Here is a 20,141-nt window from a genome sequence, read left to right on the forward strand (position 1 = left end):
CTAAGAGCTCACCTCTGACCCACAAGCTGCAGGCAGAGAAGAGGGTGGGAGAGGAGGAGAGAGGGGGGAGGAAGAGGAGAGAGAGGGAGGGGGGAGAAAAGGAGGGGGGAGAGAAACTGGGTCAGGTGTGGGCTTTTGAAATCTCAAAGCCTATCTCCCAGTGACACACCTCCTTCGACAAGGCTCTATCTCCTACTCCATCCACTTAACTATAGACCAAACACCAGATATATGAGCCTGTGAGGGTCTTTTTGGTTTTTTGTTTTTAAGATTTATTTATTTATTATTATAAGTAGTACACTGTAGCTGTCTTCAGACACACCAGAAGAGGGCGTCAGATCTCATTACGGATGGTTGTGAGCCACCATGTGGTTGCTGGGATTTGAACTCTGGACTTTTGGAAGAGCAGTCGGGTGCTCTTACCCACTGAGCCATCTCTCCAGCCCGGGTCTTTTTGTTTTAAATCACCAGAACAAGTGATTAAAATAAAATCTGTGGAAAAAAATGTGCAGAGAAACAGTGAATATATGTGTGTGTGTGTGTGTGTGTGTGTGCGCGTGTGCTCATACATGAGTGATTGTGAAAGAGTACCATTTAAGTAAGAAGGTGATCTATGATAAAGACTTGAAGAAAGTCAGAGACTCAAGAATGGACTTCTAAGGGCTGTTGAACACTTATGTACAATTCTTTGTTTAGTGATCACGGCAACACTATGTGTAGGTACATTTATGATTCCCATTTACAGGCAGGAAACTGACATGTAAAAATATGCAGAGCACTGCTCATGACCCACCACTTGGTGTTCCCAAGGCCTGCTGTTCTCATAGCTCCTACTTCCAGAGTATTCCTCACGACCTTTGACCATGCGGCCTGTAGAGAAAGGATGACTCATCCCTATTTCCTTTTCACTTCCTTGAACCTCAGGTAAAACAGGAAGCTACATAGCTCTACATTAATTGTATGGTTAGGAACCTGGGGAGGATAGAGGCTATGTTCTTTAGCCATACCAAAGGATAAGCTAAATTAGATGTATATCCTCCTTCACTGGTAAGCTAATTTCTAATTGCCATTCTTTCATCAAACCATCCAACTACCAATAGTAAGATGTCCTCATTTACTGGAGCCTACATAATAAGATAATCAATTACAACAGAACTTTTAAAAAGTGATTTGACAGGAAACAGGAAAGTGAAGTTACACTTCCTAAGATAAATAAGAGGAATTCCCTGTTTGTCTCTTGCTGAAGAAAGCAGAATGGGACCTTATCAGTCATACTTCTCCAGGTACAGAAGCCAGAGTGAGTACCGGCCCCGCAGAAGCAGGCGCTGCAGTTATCTTTTAAAGCAACAGACCTGGGGCTTTCGGAAGGAGCTAGGAGATAGATGAAGGGAAACAGGTTTGCTTACAAGGGGCTGGTGACCGGATTTGTTGCTGTAATTTAACAGTCATAACATTCTTGTTTTCGGTAAGCTCTCAGCATCACAATTGTACATTATCTACACCTGACTTGGCAAGCCAAGTTTTTGGGCACAATTTACCTAAAGACTGGCCCAGTTGCTTCTGCTGACCTCATATCTCCCACCTCCAGAGCTTTCCTTATGACCTTTGACCATGTGGCCTGTGGAGAAAGAGTGACTCGTCCCTGATTTCCTCCTCACTCTCTCGATGCTCGAAGGCAAAACAGGAAGCCACATTAATTGTATAGTTAGGAACCGGGGAAGAAGAGAAGTTGTGTTCCCTAACCGTTCCAACAAAATACAAACCCTAGCAACCAAAGAAAAGACCCCACTTGATAACAAACATAGATGTTTTTCTTTTCTTCTCCCAAGTCTAAATACCAGTATGTGGAGAGTAGCATCGGTTGTCAACTTTAAGTTCAAGGACCCTTCTGTTGAGCTTAGCTCTTGTTCTTAGCCCAATTGCATGCGAAGCATAGTTAATAGCATGATAAACTCAAGTTTCAGGAGATTTAAGTGAGAAACCTCTTTCATGAGTTCCCAGCAAAGAGCTTGTCATAAAGAGGGCTTAGTCAACGTTAGAAGAGCTATTAAAAATGAGTATTAAAAGTCATCTTTTCTCTGGGCCCCTTATTGGAGTTTCTCTGTGTGGGCATGTTCCTTAAGAAGGAAGTGGGTGGACAAGAGCGCACTGGGTACAATTTGTGTATTTGCAAGAGCAAGCAGAGGCTTTCACTGAGGGAGAACATATGTTTCTGGGGGCTCCATCTGTACAAAAAGCTCGGCGTCCTGAAGTACTAAGGATAAAAAAAAAAAAAAAAAACCTTTAGAATACTTCTATTTCATACATCTTTCATTATCTGTGAACGTTTGGAACAGTGTAACTGACCCTAACTAACTAGATGTGCTACTCACAGCAGAAGTTCCCAGCTGCACCTGTCCTAAGGGCAGCTCCTCCCACAATCCTTCGCGAGCCGAGAGTACGTGGGGCCTCAGAGGACGTGCTCGCCCCGGGCGGAGTGCGCCTGCTTTGCAGGAGCCACGCCCCTGTCCCCTAAGGGCCTGGGTCCCCACAGGGCGGGGCGGGGCGGGGTGGGGCGGGGTTTGCTGCTGGTCCCCACGCCTCTGCGGCTCTGCGGGCAGGTCCTGGCAGTCCCTCCTGGTCACCCCGCCGACGCGATGGCCGTCCCCGGCTCGCTGGCCGAGTGTGGCTACATCCGGACTGTGCTGGGCCAGCAGATCCTGGGTCACCTGGATAGCTCCAGCCTGGCCTTGCCCTCCGAGGCCAGACTGAGGCTGGCCGGCAGCAGCGGCCGCGGCGACCCGGCGGCCCGGAGCCAGCGGATCCAGGAGCAGGTGCAGCAGACCTTAGCCCGCCGGGGCCGGAGCTCTGCGGTCAGCGGTGAGTCGAACCCCACCCGCCGTGCTAGTCGTAGGTCTCCCCGGTGCGGACCGGTGTCCGTCCGCCCACCTGTTGCTCACCTTACCTTTTCCGGCTCGTGGTTGGTCGCTTTCGACACGCTTCCTCCCTAACCTTTGGTTCTGGTCTACCTATTCGTTTGTTAATTACACAATTGTCTGTATTAAAGAATTCGATCGCTTTCACCCTTCGCCGCTCGCTCCGGGTTCTCTCCCTGAGATTCTAAAGAACACTTTGAAATTTTATGCAGACTTTGGTATGCAAGATTGATCTTCTGGAATAAGGCGCTTTGGGCTTTTATTGAGATGTTTTAGAGTTTACGACTCTCTATAAATATTTTTAGAAAGAAACCTTCAAAGCCCTGCGGTTCCTCCATCCTCTAAATTGAGGTTACCTCGTCCAAGTACTTTGGAGTGCTCCACTCCTTATCTGCGACTAAACAAATTGAGCAAGTCGGCTTTGGGTCTGGGAGCAACCTGAACACCCTGCGGAGGATTAAGGAGGAAGGAGACTTTGGCCAGGCTGAAGGTAGCCCCGCCTGCCCACCTCACACCCACACACCAGAACCAACAGATGTGTGGGTGCAGAACCGCCCTCATTAAAAAAAAAAATCAACCCCCCACCACACAGACTAGTTGACAGAAGTGTGGTTGATCAGAAAGATAAGAAGCTCTGGCAAATGTGATTACCATTAAGAATAATAATGCTTCCGTGCCAGCATGTGGATTTCAAATAGCAGAGTCTGGGAAGCTGACCGCTTTTCAGTTTGTCTAAAGGTTAAGGCAGTTGATGTTTGCATACTTGAAAAGTAAAGAGGTGTTTAATGATTGCAAGCTCATGTAACTGAGTGCCTGTAATGTCCCTAATTAGGCTACGTGGTTCACACTTTATATTATCTTCTTAAAATGAACTGCGCATTTTTTTTCCTTCTCTTTCCATATGTGTAGATATAGATACGATTTTTAAGATGCAGCCTCAAACTTCCCGTCTCTGTCTCCCATGTGCTGAGATTACAGACATGGGCTGGGTTTTCTGTGGATCCAAGCTTAGAGACAGGAAACTGAGCAAATAAGTCAAGATTCCAGACAGAAAGTGGCATAGGTGGTATATAAAAGCCAAAATGTGGAGTTTTAAGTCGATCATGAGTTAACATATTAAGTGTTTGATTACTAACACAAAATGAAATTACTTGGGAACTAAACTTCGCTGTAACGACTCCTTTTCCTCTAAGTAAAACTAAGGAAGTTCTAAGAGGATGGAAAGGTTTACACAGGAAAGAACTGCTTTAGTTCCTGGTGAGAAGAAAAACCAAACTTTAGGGTTAGGAATGTGGCAAAGGACTCCAGGATGACTGAGGGCAGTGTCTGGCTATCCATTGCATCCTGCAGTGTGAAAAGCCTCATGCCCAGTGCTAACGTGGAACTGAAGAGCTTTCTTCCTTGTGTAAGGGTGGCCAGCCAGAAGAACAAGCAGGCATCAACTAGTAAACAAATGGAGCGGGGTGGGGGGGTGGGGGGGTGGGGGATGGGGTGGGGTCCAGTGTAGGAGGAAGGAACAGGGAGCTCAGGAGAACAGGAATCATATGGCAGCCGGTCATCTCCAATTTCATGCATTTCCATTCTGTTATGTCCTTAAATGGAATTGGACAGGTAGATGAGCTAGATAATATAAGGTGATCATTTTAGGGGGGGAGGGGGGAGGCATATATCTATCAACAGTTGTAGGATGATGGTCCAAGTCCTAGAAAATTGGTGTCTCCTCTCTACGGAATAATACAGGAGCTGTTTGGTGAATTCAACCACTGCCACTGAACGTGTTCTTCTCCAAGGGGCATCATTCAGGTGCTGAATTGAACACACATTTGGTGTGCTTTGTAACAAGAAGTTTAAACCCAAGGAAATGCAGTCGTGAATCAAAAGCCCTAAGTACCCAGAGAACAGCAAGGGTGCCACAGAGCTTTCAAATGCAAAGTTCTCCCAGCCAAAGAGAATTTTGAAAATCTGTTTGGAGGAACTGTGATGTTAGCTCACCACTCCCACCCCCACACTCTGAAACTAGGAGTTTTAAATCTCAGAAGTTTATTAGGCTTGTGCAGGGAGCATAGTTGGAGATGTGTTATTGTAGAAGTGTGCACGGATATTTCATAGTGCCGAGTTGACATGGGAGAACAAAGACACAGCCTTGGTGCTTCTGTTCCGTTGAGTGGTTTTTCCAACTAAGGGATAAAGCCCTGAGCTATTTTTGATTACCACAGAGCTCTTTGGCAGGCTGCAGAGAAGTGCAGCTTAGGAGTGGGGAAGACATCAGACCCCTACTCTGAAGGAGGTCAGCTACAGGGACCGGGCTTCCATGTACCCTGGAGCAGTAGCAAGAGGTGACTCCCACCTGTTTAACTCAAGTACTTTGAAAGTGTTTAGGACTTCGGGTGGCTGGATTGCTTTTATATTTTCCTTATATCCGTATCCTGTCTGTAGTGTGGAAACACAGCAATACTGAAACAGTGCTGATAGAGTGACCCAGATGTTACTGCCCTTAGCCCCAGTTCCCTGGAGAATTCTGGATTGTTGACATACCAGAAAGGATGAGGCAGCAGACAGTCTGCGGAAAGGTTTGTGGTTAATGCCTTGTAAGGCTTTTTCACCCTCCGTGGCTTTCTTACAGTGTATGGTTTCCCTGGAAATCACTCACTGACTTTTGGTATCATTTTAAACTGGTGAATATTTTAAAGTCAGTTTTATCTCTTAGGTTCAACGGTGTGTGTGGCTGTATTATAAAATATGTATATGCTTTATCAAATTTTAAAATCTTATAAAAGTCAGAATGAAACATTTAAAAGTGGCAAAGAAAGATAGCAAAGATAGCAAAAAATTATTATACTGTAAAACACAGTTTTACTTACTACATTGTCTTTCTCTCTCTCTCTAGTGCCCAAATAGGAAGAAATTGTAATATGTAATGCTTATAACGCACAGTGAACTATATTCCAATTCATTTTACAAGGTCTTTGAAGAGCTACCATAAAAACTTCAGCCATGCTTGTTACTTACACGACTTCCTGAAGAAGCGACTATCAGTACTGGAGATTAGAATGGATTCTGGAGAGAGGACTACACATTTATTCTGGGCTTCAAATGGTGCAGTTAGAAAAGCCAAGTGTAGTGGCTCATGCTCTCCCAGCACTGAGGTGGCTGGGGCAGGAGAATGGCTGTGAGTTTAGGACAAGCCTAGTCTATAGCATAAAGCCCTGCTCATAAGACAAAGCCAGCTAACAGGTGCTGCTGCAAAGAGAAACTGTTCCGTAATTGTCATTTATAGTTGCCAACAATAGACTTGCCCTTTCAGAGAAGTAAAATAAAAGCTTTTAATGATTTTTAACTAGACTAGAAATTCAATTTTAATGTAAAACTAATGCTAAGCTAACAGAAGATAAAATAGCATAAAGCTTTGCACTGTAAGACTCCTTTGCTAAAGGGTATTACATGAATGAGTCACTTTTGAGTGAGAGGGTGAGTCATTCAGGAGGAAGGAGACAGGAGGGGAGAAGCCAGTGTGGTGGGACTGTGCCCACACTGCTGTGAATGTGAGTGTCGTTCAGACCTCAGCGTACAGTGACTTCTGTGTTATCCCATAGCACACTTTCATTCAGATTTGGTAATGTAATTTTTTTATGGGAGGGTTTTCTGTTTTTACAAATTTCTAATTATACTCTGTCAAAATAGATTACCAACAAAATGAAGGTTAGAAAGAGCAAACTTCTCAAGTGGGAAGAACGTATTTTTTTTTTGTGGGTAAAGGGCTGAGTGGGAGAATGGTAAGGATGCTGCAGAGTGAAAAACCAAAGATCCCGGGTCACAGGATTTGATTAAAACACTGTTCTTTAGAGCAGGAATTGCCTTAAGGAACCAACCTGGCTGCTGTCAGTAGCCCTGTGCTAGTGTGCTGTTGTCATGGGAACAGAAGGCCACTCTTTAGAACTGATTATTCTAGCTATTTGTGGCTTGTTGGTGCTTTCTCTTACAGTATCCTTTTGTATATCAACTTTAATTCTTTTTTCTCATGTATTAAAATAAGACTTGTTTTATTTTATCTTCATATTGTCCAACACTGATATTGATGTAGAACTTAATAAGAAATACATGACTCAAACATCAGATTTGATTAATGTGATCTACAATGAGTATTTGGTTCCCACCCAGATGATCTTCAAAATACTTAAATTATTTAATTCTGATATAAATGTAGACCTCTATTTTGTGCATATATCCAAATGTATTTACTCACAAGTCCCATGCTCCACTTTGGGAAGGAAACACTAAGCAAGACTAGATATAGACCATGAATTAAGATATTTTTTAATCTTTGTGCCAAAGTAACCTCTTCCCTTCAGTTCACTAAATTAAGAATAAACGGTGTATAAGGTTTCCTTTATGATAGAACAGCAGATATTTACATTACGATTCATAACAGTAGCAAAATCACAGTTATGAAGTAGCAATGAAATTATCTCATGGTTGGTGGTCATAACACATGAGGAACACATTAAAGAGCCACAGAATTGGCAAGGCTATGACGACCATAAGAGACACATTAAAAAAAAATCTATTGTATGTCATTTATACATTGGATATGAGGTTGAAATACACATTAAAGTGTTTAAAGATCTGATTAACAGCTTAGTATACAGGCCTAAATGTAAGTATTTAAACGTAGTCCGCAGCATTTAAGAACACAGTACACCATTACCAGCTGTCTTAGTCAGGGTTTCTATTCCTGCATAAACATCATGACCAAGAAGCAAGTTGGGGAGGAAAGGGTTTATTCAGCTTACAATTCCATACTGCTGTTCATCACCAAATAAGTCAGGACTGGAACTCAAGCAGGTCAGAAAGCAGGAGCTGATGCAGAGGCCATGGAGGGATGTTCTTTATTGGCTTGCCTCCCCTGGCTTGCTCAGCCTGCTCTCTTATAGAACCCAAGACTACCAGCCCAGAGATGGTCCCACCCACAAGGGGCCTTTCTCCCTTGATCACTAATTGAGAAAATGCCTTACAGTTGGATCTCATGGAGGCATTTCCTCAACTGAAGCTCCTTTCTCTGTGATAACTCCAGCTGTGTCAAGTTCGCACAAAACTAGCCAGTACACCATCGAAGAAATGCACATATTTACTGAAGTATAGCTTTAACTATGATAATGTTAGTTGACTCAAGCAACAAAAAATATCCAAATTCTATAATTTTATAATTTCCAGAATTTCAAAGAAACACATTGCATGTTAGACGCTTCCTGATTACCTTAGACTTACTATCACATCAATTTACTGAATCTTGGAAGATTGTAAAACCTTTTACATTTTTTTAAATTTTATTTTATTATTATTATTTATTTTTTTGTTGTTGTTTTGTTTTTTCGAGACAGGGTTTCTCTGTGTAGCCCCGGCTGTCCTGGAACTCACTTTGTATACCAGGCTGGCCTTGAACTCAGAAATCCACCTATCTCTGCCTTCCAAGTGCTGGGATTAAAGGAGTGTGCCACCACCGCCCGGCTATTTATTTTATGTTTTATGTTTTGGGTGTTTTTCATTCGAGACAGTCTTGCACCACATGAATGCAGTGCCCACAGAGGCCAAAAGGGGCATCAGATTCTCTAAGAAACTTGTGAACGACTCTGTGGATATTGGTAATTAGACTTGAGTTTTCTGTGAGAGCAGCCTGTGCTCTTCTTACCCACTGAGCCATCTCTTCAGCCTCAGATTGCCGGGGTATGTTTTTGTTTTGTTTCTTTTAAATTGAAGGATAGAAACAAATGAACATTTTTCTTGATTGGGAAAACAAATTCATTATAGAGTAACAAAAGACCAAATGTATATGTACAAGTCATACAGATAAGAAATTAATAAATATATATTATCCCAATATAGAATCAACCTCAACAAAAATGTCAGCTTTTCTGATTCCTCAGTAAGAGTTCTCTACGTTTTGTAGAAATCAGTTTCCCTTCTTCACCATGTACCCAGAAACACAGAGGAGGGGTGATGTTTGAGTACCTGCCATGCACCTAGGACCAGGACATACATGACTGCTGACCTCACTGTAATTGATGCATAGACCAGAGGGCAACCTGGGAGATTACACTGACCTAATCTGTGTAGGGAGGCGATGTTGGATGTCTGCGTGACACTGCTAATGAACATTTAACTTGCCAGGTGCTGCTGCAGGACTCTCCGAGAAATGTAGTCTGAAACATGATTCTTCGTGTGGAGGAGGAAAAGCCCACTGTGATAAGAACCTCTCTCTGCTCTGCTCTGGCCCCACTCTGTTTTCCATACAGCTACTAAGTGAAGATTCTAAATTCTCTGTGGTTGTCTCTGAAAGGCCATTGGGTTTCGGCTGCTATCTACTGGAGTAGACTCTGTTTTCCTCTTGGCATTCCAAGTTCTCTGTGATGTGATGCCTGCAGCCTGTCAGGCTCATTGTTTTCTGTCACCACCACATCCTCAGCAAACACACACAGTTTATCTTGTTATTTCTATGCCTCCCCTCCTCCCTCCTCGCCTTTCTCTCTGCCTAGCTAACTCAGTTCAGTTGTGTCACTTTGTAGGTGGCCTTCCCCCATTCCTCTTTTCTACCACATATTGGAGATAGGGATTTTAAGTGCTAGTTAAAGAATTTAATAATTGTGAATCATAGAAGGGTTCAGCAAGAGAGAAACATAAAAATGAAAATTTCCTGCTGAAATACATTTGGTTTATAAGGAACACTTAAAGAAGGAGCAGTTCTGCTCAGTAAAGTAACAAGATCAGCCCCAGCCAATGAAAAGCTGACAGATACAATGGGTTGAGACTCTTCATTAAAAAAGAAAAAAAAAAGCATTTTGAAGATTTGTAATTGTTTGGTTTTGACCTAAAAGTTTCAGTGGACTCGAGGCATTTTGCATAGGATGGCCTCCAACCCCTAAGCTGGAGGAGATGCCCTTGCTCCACATCCTGAGACTTTGGGGACACATCACCACAGGAATGAAACCAGATCAGCAATAAAAAAAATAATTGATTGTGGTTTTTCTTTTCAGCCTTTTGTGATAGCTGGCTAGGAACTCAGTCTGTGTAGACAGGTTGGCCTCAAACTTACACATCTGCTTGTCTTTGCATCAATCTCAGAAATGCTTGGATTATTGGCATGCCACCACGCCCAGCATCTTTTTTTTTCCCACTCTTTTTTAGTAGATATTTTCTTCATTTACATTTCAAATGCTATCCCGAAAGTCTCCTATACCCTTTCCTCCCACCCCCACCCTGCTCCCCAACCCACCCATTCCCGCTTCCTAGCTATGGCATTCCCCTGTAATGGGGCATATGATCTTCGTAAGACCAAGGCCATTGATGGCCAACTAGGCCATCCTCTGCTACATATGCAACTAGAGACACAGTTCTGGGGGGGGGGGTACTGGTTAGTTCATATTGTTGATCCTTCTATAGGGTTGCAGACCCCTTTAGCTCCTTGGGTACTTTCTCTAGCTCTTTCATTAGGGACCCTGTGTTCCATCCAATAGATGACTGTGAGCATCCACTTCTGTATTTGCCAGGCACTGGCATAGCCTCACAAGAAATAGCTACATCAGGGTCCTGTCAGCAAAATCTTGCTGGCATATGCAATAGTGTTTGGGTTTGGTGGTTGTATATGGGATGGATCCCCGAGTGGGGCAATCTCTGGAAGGTCCTTTCTTCTGTCTCAGCTCCAAACTTTGTCTCTGTAACTCCTTTCATGGGTATTTTGGTTCCCCCTTCTAAAAGGGTTGAAGTATTCACTTGTTGGTCTTCCTTCTTCTTGAGTTTCATGTGTTTTGCAAATTGTATCTTGGGTAATCTAAGTTTCTGGGCTTATATCCGCTTATCAGTGAGTTCATAGCATGTGTGTTCTTTTGTGATTGGGTTACCTCACTCAGGATGATATCCTCCAGATCCCTCCATTTGCCTAAGAATTTCATAAATTCATTGTTTTTAATAGCTGAGTAGTACTCCATTGTGTAAATGTACCACATTTTCTGTATCCATTCCTTTGTTGAGGGACATCTGGGTTCTTTCCAGCTTCTGGCTATTATAAATAAGGATGGTATGAACATAGTAGAGCACGTGTCCTTATGACATGTTGGAACATCTTCTGGGTATATGCCCAGGAGAGGTATTGCTGGATCTTTCTGTAGTACTATGTCCAATTTTCTGATGAACTGCCAGACTGATTTCCAGAGTGGTTGTACCAGCTTGCAATCCCACCAACAATGAAGGAGTGTCCCTCTTTCTCCACATCCTCGCCAGCATCTGCTGTCACTTGAATTTTTGATCTTAGCCATTCTGATTGGTGTGAGGTAGAATCTCAAGGTTGTTTTGATTTGCATTTCCCTGATGATTAAGTATGTTGAACATTTTTTCAGGTGCTTCTCAGACATTTGGTATTCCTCAGTTGAGAATTCTTTGTTTAGCTCTGTACCCCATTTTTAATAGGGTTATTTGATTTTCTGGAGCCCATCCTCTTGAGTTCTTTATATATATTCACATCCAGCACTCTTGTCTGTCTTTCCTAAGGGCAATTCAGGAACAGTTCAGTGATGGCTACTTCCATCTTCAAACTCCTGTCTGTACAATGATTATTTTTTTTCTTGTGAAGTGAGATTTTCTTGATGAGCCAGGATGAACTATAAATTCTGGACTCTGATAATCCTCCCAATTCAACCTACAGACACGTGCCATCATAGCCAGTGCCACACCATCTCTCTCTGGATTCTTAAGAAAGCTGTAACCACAACAATCAGACAGCTAAGATTCCACGTGAATCTTCATAGCCATGGTTACAAAAAGCACCCCAAAACTACTTTGGGTGATGGGGGCGGCAGATAGAAACAGTGATGACATCAGGCAGCTGTCAGATTATAGACCATTGCTTAAAGATAAAGTGAATACATTATAGTTTTTGTCATTTTTATTGGGATGCTGTTGTTTTAAAGCAGTCTCATATTCTTTCTATCTTGAAGTCATTAGTTCAAATGTTCCTCCCACCTCAGCCTCCACAGTAGCCTATTCACTGTAATCATCTTTAAATTGCTTTGGAAAACAAAATGAACAGTAAATCTGATGTGGTTGTTTGAATGAGAGCTGCCCCCATGGGCTCATAATTGAACGCTGAGTCCCTAGTTGTTGGAAGTGTTTGGGGAAAGGATTAGGAGGTGTGGCCTGTTGGAGGAGGTGTATCCTTAGACGTGGGCTGTAAGGTGTCAGCCCACACCAGGCCAGTCTCTCCTTTCTCTCTGCTTCTATCATATGGATAAGATGTTAGTCTTAGCTGCTGCTACAGTGCCATGCCTGCCTGTCTGCCTGTCAGCATGCTTCTTGCCATGATGACCATGGACCTACCCTGTGACACTGTAAGAAAGCCTCCAATTAAATGCTTTTTTTTTTTTTTCTATAAGCTGTCTTGGACATGGTGTCTGTCTCATCACCAATAGATCAGTAAGTAAAACATCTGGTTTCATCTTCATCAGCTATTTAATACTTATTTGCCTATGCATACTCTATAGGAAGTTTCTGTTTCTTTGGAGATAGGAGGAGTATAAGCTTTCTTCATTTTACCTCCCCCAGACCCTTAAGGCTCAAAGCCTTTTGTGTTACCCTATGTCTATACTGCTAATCTCTAGTCCTATGCCAGCATAACCTTTACACCTGCTTCCTGGTTGTCTGCGCTGTGGAATGGACCAGGGAGTAAGGGGAAACAGCTAGCCAAGGAGCCATGCCCTTAAGACCTCTCCTAAATTGAAGAAATTCCTTTCCCTCATTCAGTAGTAAGGGCACTGAGGCAGCAGCCTGAGAAGTTCCTTTAATCCTTTAGGGACTTCGATACAAGTCACACTAGCATTTGTGGCTTGAATGCAAAACAGAAATTTTGACATAGCAGAAGTGAAATAGAGTTAAAGATTTTAATTTTAAAAATATTTTAATATTAGCCTGAGAATTAAGGTTAAGAAAGCAAGCAAGGTGCTCACATGGAAGTAACACCTTAGAGTGCAGAGATGGGAAGTGAGATGCACCTAAGTGTGGGTACAGGCCCTTCAAGGGAAAGTCTTGGCAGTTTTAGCATTAGCCAGCTGTGCCATCCTAGTGGCTCTCTGAAGGCATAATCTCACAAAGTTGCAGAGACCCCCCCCCCCCAACTAACTGATGTAAGTAGCTCTGGAGATTCTTTCGACAGAATTACGATCTGATAATGTAAAGCCAGAAGCCAGCAGAGCTGCACATGGCGTTTAATACATGGACGTGGTGTCTGTCTCCCACCAATGGAGTTTCTGCTGAGATTTCCAGGGAACTGTAAGATGATAGCTGGGAAGAGAGAGTCTTTCATTGAGCTGCTAGTTGTACTGGGTTCTTCCTTCCTCAGTGGCAAGCAGCTTTAGTGAATTCCTGAGTCAGAAGCCCCTCTCCCTTTCCAGGCCTCATGAATTCTAAAAGCAGGACTTTGGCTAACCATGATTTCAGTGCCTTCAAAATGACAGGTACAAGCCTGTGTGTGGGTTCCTCTCCTCAGGAACCAGACAACAAAGCTTGATTGGCATCAGGAAATAGGGGCACATGTGCAAACACAATCCAAATGGATTCAAACTGTTTAGCTTTCTGGTAACAACAGTCTTCATTCTCCCTCCAAGTAATTTGTGAATTAGTCTCTTGAAATGTAAACATTTAGACACTTTGTTAGAAAGAGCTCCATCATATCAAGGGGGACTGTGTTCTGTGGTTCTCAGCATCTCTATCGAGGCTCTTAGGATAGTTGAGTGTCTTTCTTCCTCGCTTGTGTAAAAGAAACACTACAGGACAAAAATTAAAAAATAGAAAAAGACATTACCTAGGCTTTAGAAGTCTTTTTTTCCATTTAAGAGATTAGAAATTAGATTCGGAGGGAAGGCTACAGAGACGGAGAGGGCCAGTCCTGCCTTCCAGCCCACATTCCTCAGAGATGAGTAATCAAGTGGATGAGAGCATGCATCACTGAGCAAGGCCTGGCTTTCCCCTGAAGTGTTTGTGAAATCGTCTGCTGGGTCCTGATTTCACAGGCACAGTCATCATAGAAGAGTGGTTAATTTCTTAGCTACCAACTCACAATGCCAACACCTTAGCCTGGCTTTAGATTGCTCGGTGTCTCTGTCTACACTGGCCCCACCACCTGGTTTACACGAGCTCCCTTATCTACTAGCGTTTGAATGTTTTCATTCCCTTCAACTTCTGAACAGTAAAAAATTCCTACCCTGGGAACACAACTTACCTCTCACCTGAATCAGAACTTCCTGGGATGGAACCAAGCCGGCGAGCCCCGGCACTGGTCAGCTCGGTGGCAGCACTGGGCTTCTCGCCTATGTTGGTTTTGTACTTTCCATTGTTTCCTTGTTTTGTTTGGTTTGGGGTTTTGTTTTTTTTTGTTTGTTTGGTTGGTTTTTGTAACTCCCTTGATTTCATTCAGGCTACCTGCAACTCGGAAAGAGAGATTACTGACATACACCTACTGGCACTTGGAAACACCCAGTAAATGTTTTGATAACCTCTGATCATTTGTCTTTTCCAGATGACAGCTTTCAACCAGCATTTGCAAACACTTAGACATAAACTCCAGTGTTTGTCATGCATCTGATCAGTGTAGATTGGCACATTTGTATTCTAAATTACTTTAATGTTTTCTTAATTTTAGGAAACCTTCACCGAACTAGCAGTGTCCCTGAGTATGTCTACAAGCTGCACGTGGTTGAGAATGACTTTGTTGGACGGCAGTCACCTGTCACTAGGGACTATGACATGCTTAAGGTGGGACATCAGAGAACCTAATCCTTGATCAGATTATCAGGAAAACAATTTCAGACTTTTTGAGAAGGGAGTAATCTGTCTCAAGTGGTCTCCTTTCCCAGTTTTTAAGAAAATTTGGGTAAACAATATGGAAATCTAGGACTTTAAAAGTTTAAAAGTTTGAACAATATTAAATTCTAGTACAAATAAATATGACCCAGGGTAACACAAGGGTACTGACTTCCATTTTATTAAAAGAAATGGACATGTTAGATTATAATCCCAAAGTCGGTCAGGTCATTATGCTTCATTTAAATTTCATTTCTCTCACACAGGCTGGGATGACTGCCACTTATGGAAGTCGCTGGGGGAGAGCGGCAGCACAGTACAGTTCCCAGAAGTCAGTGGAGGAGAGATCCTGGAGGCAGCCTCTGAGGAGACTTGAGATTTCTCCAGATAGCAGCCCAGAGAGAGCCCACTATGGGCACAGCGAATACCAGTATGCCTGGCGGAGCCACGTGGTGCCTGGTGGGCGCCTCACCCTACCACGCTATGCTCGCTCAGAGATCCTGGGCCTACGCCAGGCTGGCACAGCCCGCAGGCCACCTGGGTGCGGGTCATTCAGCGATTCTGTCTTCGACAATGGCCCAGTCAAGCCCACAATGCCCACCCACCCTCCTGGCACCAGCCACAGTGCGGGCAGCCTGTTGGAAGAGACCACCGTGCGTGTGAGCCAGGCTCGGCTTCAAAGCATGCAGAGCAGAACCGCCCGCTCCTCCTGGCCTAGGAGCTCAGTCCGCAGTAGCCTGCGGGAGCCAGGAAGAATGCTGACCACTGCAGGCCAGGCTGCCGCGGGCAGCGGCGATGCGCACAGGGACAGGAGTGCCTTCGCTGACGTCCAGCTGGGGTGAGCCTCCAAACCTGCCTTACAGTTTTATATTGTGTTTATGCATTACCTTTTGCCCCAGTCTTCTAGCTTTTTGCTAATGTCTGACTCATCCCTGTATTCTCAGAACCATAGGAGCGAGGCAGGTTCACAAAAGACACTATAAAAATGTATCCTGAAAGAGGAAGGTAGGAGTGAAAGACCAAGATGAAATAATGACTTTTTGCTATCTGGATCCTTTTGTTACTTAAATTCTACAATCACTAGCCATACTTGTGTCAGAATATTATTTTAATGGACAGTGTAATTGTAATAGAATATTTAATCATGTTTCAAAGACTAATCTCGTCAGGAGATTCTCAAATTCTAGAGGCTAGGAGTTAACTCTTATTCTGAAGGGAAAGTTTTGCTTCCTCTGGGAAAGAGAGACAAATAGGCATTTACAAATTCCCCTTTACAGAAGAAACAAACAATAGCAGTGGCCTTCCCAGTGGTGTCCTGCACAACTCGGAGCCTTGGCTACTGCCACACACCTGTACACTGCATCCTTTGTCCTTATCCTGCTGTTTCACACTTCCCTGTGGCCAGACCCCATTTCCAGACTCTACCTTTTGATGCCCTCTGAGTATATCTTCATATATGTGGGTCTTTCCTATGGAATATCTAAACACAACTGTAAACTTAGATTGTGATGCAAAGTACTAAGCCATGGGTTTATTTTCCCAGAACATTGGAAATGTATCAGTCAGTCAGTGACTGATGCAGTTGGAAACTGTCTTGAGGGTAGAGGAGACACTTAGCACTTGTCCAAATCAGACTAATGAGAAAGTTTTTTTAAAAAATTACCAAGTGAGGCGCTGGAGAGATGGCACCGTGGTTAGGCGTACAAGCTGCTCTTCCAGAGGACCCAGATTCAGTTTCCAGTACCCATTCAGTTAACAGCTTGCCATTGTCCAATTCCAGGGGTTCCGACACTTTCACACAGATATACAAGCAGGTAAAACACCAATGCACATAAAATAAATAATAAAAGAAATCACCAAGTGAAACATTTTACATAGATTTTTCTATAAATGAAATTTCTGTACTTCTTAGAGTTAAATAATTCAACAAATGAATCTAAGATGTCTCCAGAGTGCCCTGTAGTTCTATAAAGCCCCAGAGAGAGAAAAACTCGGGGTGAGGGTCTGGGAGAGGAGCCCAGAAAATAAGCAGGGCGTGTTGTAAGCACCAGCTCTGTGTGGAATGATGGGAGTGACGAGCAGTGCACTCTGGGTAAGGAAACTAAGAAGAGTGGATCTTCAGTAAATCACCAGGCAGCTTGCGACCTAAGCAGCAACAGGTCACATGCACTGTCCCACATGCCATGTTTATTCTAATTATTATTTTAACAATAGGGAATCAGATATCCTTATTTTTTTAACACATAAAGGAGAATTCTTTACAAAGGAAAGTAAGCCCCAAAGCACTCAGTGTTTGAACCAGGGAATGGTGACTGTGTATATATAGCAAGATTCCGGAAGGCCCTTTGACTATGTGTAGGAGCCATGGAACAAACTAACAGAAAATAAGCATTTGTTTATTAACAGAAGATAAGTGTTTATTAAAGAAGATAAGTCTTAGTGTCTCTTTCAGCCTAATCACTCACTAGTCTCTGATGAGAAGAATATCCTCTCTTGGTCAAGGAGTGTATCTATCTTCTGAGAAGTTTTGTGGCCTGCTTTAAGTAGCACAGGGAGGTCCAAGACTGCTTTCCTATCTGGGTTTCCAAGTACCAAGTACCCCTTCAGACTGGCATAGTTAACAGTGGAAACTGTATATTATGAGGTGATAGATTCTGGAACCTTTTTTTTTTGTTCTTGTTTGGTATTTCTCTTTGTTTTTTATTCTGGACTCTGAAATTTTCCTGTTGAAAATACTTACAGTTATACTTTTGTCTCCTATTTTTAATAATAATTTATGAGGAATACTCAGTTGTCCTTTTGCAATGGAATGCTGACCACACTGGTTATCATAATTTTACTCACATTAAGCATGTCATGCAGACATCAATTAGGACTGCTGAGGACATGACATCTTCCCATCTCTTACACACGCCTGCTTTCAACTGAGTCTTCTTTCTATAGTCCCTTCCCAGTTGAAGACTTGCTTTACTGTCTCAGCTTAGACTCTGTGATGCTCTCAGAAGTGTCTGTCTCTAAGCTTCCCACTAACAGGACTGAGCCATGCCCACAGCAGCATTCTTCCCATACCTTGGACAGTCAGGCAATTTTCATGTCTTTCGACAACCCTTTCAGGAGCCTGATGTCTTCAAAGATGTAACCGTATGCTATATCAGGATAAAGACTGGGGCAAACCGTGTGGCAGGAATGTAAGTTGGGCATTCCACACACAGAAATTTACTAGGATTTTTTGGAGGGGGTCGTTCTTTCCATAAAGGCTCTTATTCTGACCAATAGCATTTTGTGTTCTTCCTGTTGTATTTGTTATTTACATTTAAGTTTCTTATTTTGTATGTATTTGTGGTTTGTGTGTATGTGTTTAGTGTGTATGTGTGTAGTGTGTATGTATATGTGTGTGGTGTGTAGGTATGTGGTATGTGTGCACGTGTGTACATGTGTGTATAGTGTCACTGTGTGTGTGGTATATGTATGTGTGCATGCATGTGTATATGTGTGTGTCATGTATGTCTGTGTGTGGTGTGTGTGTATGTATGTGTGTGTGCATATGTGTGTATATGTGATCTGTATATGTGTATGGTATCAGTTTGTGTTTGTTAGTTTGTATGTGTGTGGTACATGTATGTGTATGTGGTGTGTGTATCTGTGTTTGTATGATATGTGTGTGTGTGGTATGTATGTGTGTATGTGTTGCTATGGAAACCATGGCAGCACACTGCTCCCTAGTTCTCACCTCAGTTGACCCACATTGAGAGTCATAACTAACATTGCTGAAGGCTTACTTTTTGAGTTCCTAGTTTAGAAGACAGGAGCCTGGGAACAACTGTTCTTTCTGATCTCTCACTTATCTCCCCAACCCCATCTATCAAGTCATATTTCTGTGGGCTTCAAGAAGTGTTATCTTATAGCCCCATACTGGCCTTGAACTCAAGTATACAACCAAGGATGGCCTTGAACTTCTGATTTTTCTGCCTCTACCTCCCAAGTACTGGGATCATAAGTTTGTACTACCACCCTGGTACTGGGGATTGAACACAGAGCTGAACATTGTGCATGTCATCATGTCAGGCTGAACCCTAGCTCTGGCCTGCCATCTCTCTTTAACCAATTACAATTGTCTCTTATACTTTCTTTTTTTTTTTTAATTAGGTATTTTCCTCATTTACATTTCCAATGCTATCCAAAAAGTCCCCAATACACTCCCCCCTCCACTCCCCTACCCACCCACTCCCACTTTTTGGCCCTGGCGTTCCCCTGTACTGGGGCATATAAAGTTTGCAAGACAACTTGGTACTGGGCCTCTCTTTCCAGTGATGGCTGACTAGGCCATCTTTTGATACATATGCAGCTAGAGTCAAGAGCTCTGGGGTACTGGTTAGTTCATAATGTTGTTCCACCTATAGGGTTGCAGATCCCTTTAGCTCCTTGGGTAATTTCTCTAGCTCCTCCATTGGGGGCCCTGTGATCCATCCAATAGCTGACTGTGAGCATCCACTTCTGTGTTTGCTAGGCCCTGGCATAGTCTCACAAGAGACAGCTGTATCTGGGTCCTTTCAGCAAAATCTTGCTAGTGTATGCAATGGTGTCAGCGTTTGGAGGCTGATTATGGGATGGATCCCCGGATATGGCAGTCTTTAGATGGTCCATCCTTTCATCACAGCTCCAAACTTTATCTCTGTAACTCTTTCCATGGGTGTTTTGTTCCCAATTCTAAGAAGGGGCACAGTGTCCACACTTTGGTCTTCGTTCTTCTTGAGTTTCATGCGTTTAACAAATTGTATCTTATATCTTGGGTATCCTAAGTTTTTGGGCTAATATCCACTTATCAGTGAGTACATATTGTGTGAGTTCCTTTGTGATTGTGTTACCTCACTCAGGATGATGCCCTCCAGGTCCATCCATTTGCCTAGGAATTTCATAAATTCATTCCTTTTAATAGCTGAGTAGTACTCCATTGTGTAAATGTACCACATTTTCTGTATCCATTCCTCTGTTGAGGGGCATCTGGGTTCTTTCCAGCTTCTGGCTATTATAAATAAGGCTGCTATGAACATAGTGGAGCATGTGTCCTTCTTACTGGTTGGAACATCTTCTGGATATATGCCCAGGAGAGGTATTGCTGGATCCTCTGGTAGTATTATGTCCAATTTTCTGAGGAACCACCAAACTGATTTCCAGAGTGGTTGTACAAGCTTGCAATCCCACCAACAATGGAGGAGTGTTCCTCTTTCTCCACATCCTCGCCAGCATCTGCTGTCACCTGAATTTTTGATCTTAGCCATTCTGACTGGTGTGAGGTGGAATCTCAGGGTTGTTTTGATTTGCATTTCCCTGATGATTAAGGAGGTGCTTCTCTGCCATTCGGTATTCCTCAGGTGAGAATTCTTT

General features: G+C 43.1%; 1 protein-coding gene across 1 annotated transcript in view; it reads left to right on the forward strand.

Annotated features, from left to right (window-relative positions):
• The first annotated feature begins 2,538 nt into the window (after window positions 1-2,538).
• Window positions 2,539-20,141, forward strand: part of Pkp2 (plakophilin 2) — a 60,176-nt gene continuing 42,573 nt past the window's right edge. Inside the window, exons 1-3 of the mRNA XM_021184706.3 lie at window positions 2,539-2,859; window positions 14,596-14,708; window positions 15,023-15,594. Of these exons, the coding sequence (XP_021040365.2) occupies window positions 2,637-2,859; window positions 14,596-14,708; window positions 15,023-15,594 (908 nt within the window). The 5' untranslated portion in view covers window positions 2,539-2,636. The remainder of the gene's footprint in view (window positions 2,860-14,595; window positions 14,709-15,022; window positions 15,595-20,141) is intronic.

The sequence above is a fragment of the Mus caroli genome, unplaced genomic scaffold, assembly GCF_978045245.1.
Source record: "Mus caroli unplaced genomic scaffold, Mus_caroli_1 scaffold_17, whole genome shotgun sequence".
Classification (NCBI taxonomy): Eukaryota; Metazoa; Chordata; class Mammalia; order Rodentia; family Muridae; genus Mus; species Mus caroli.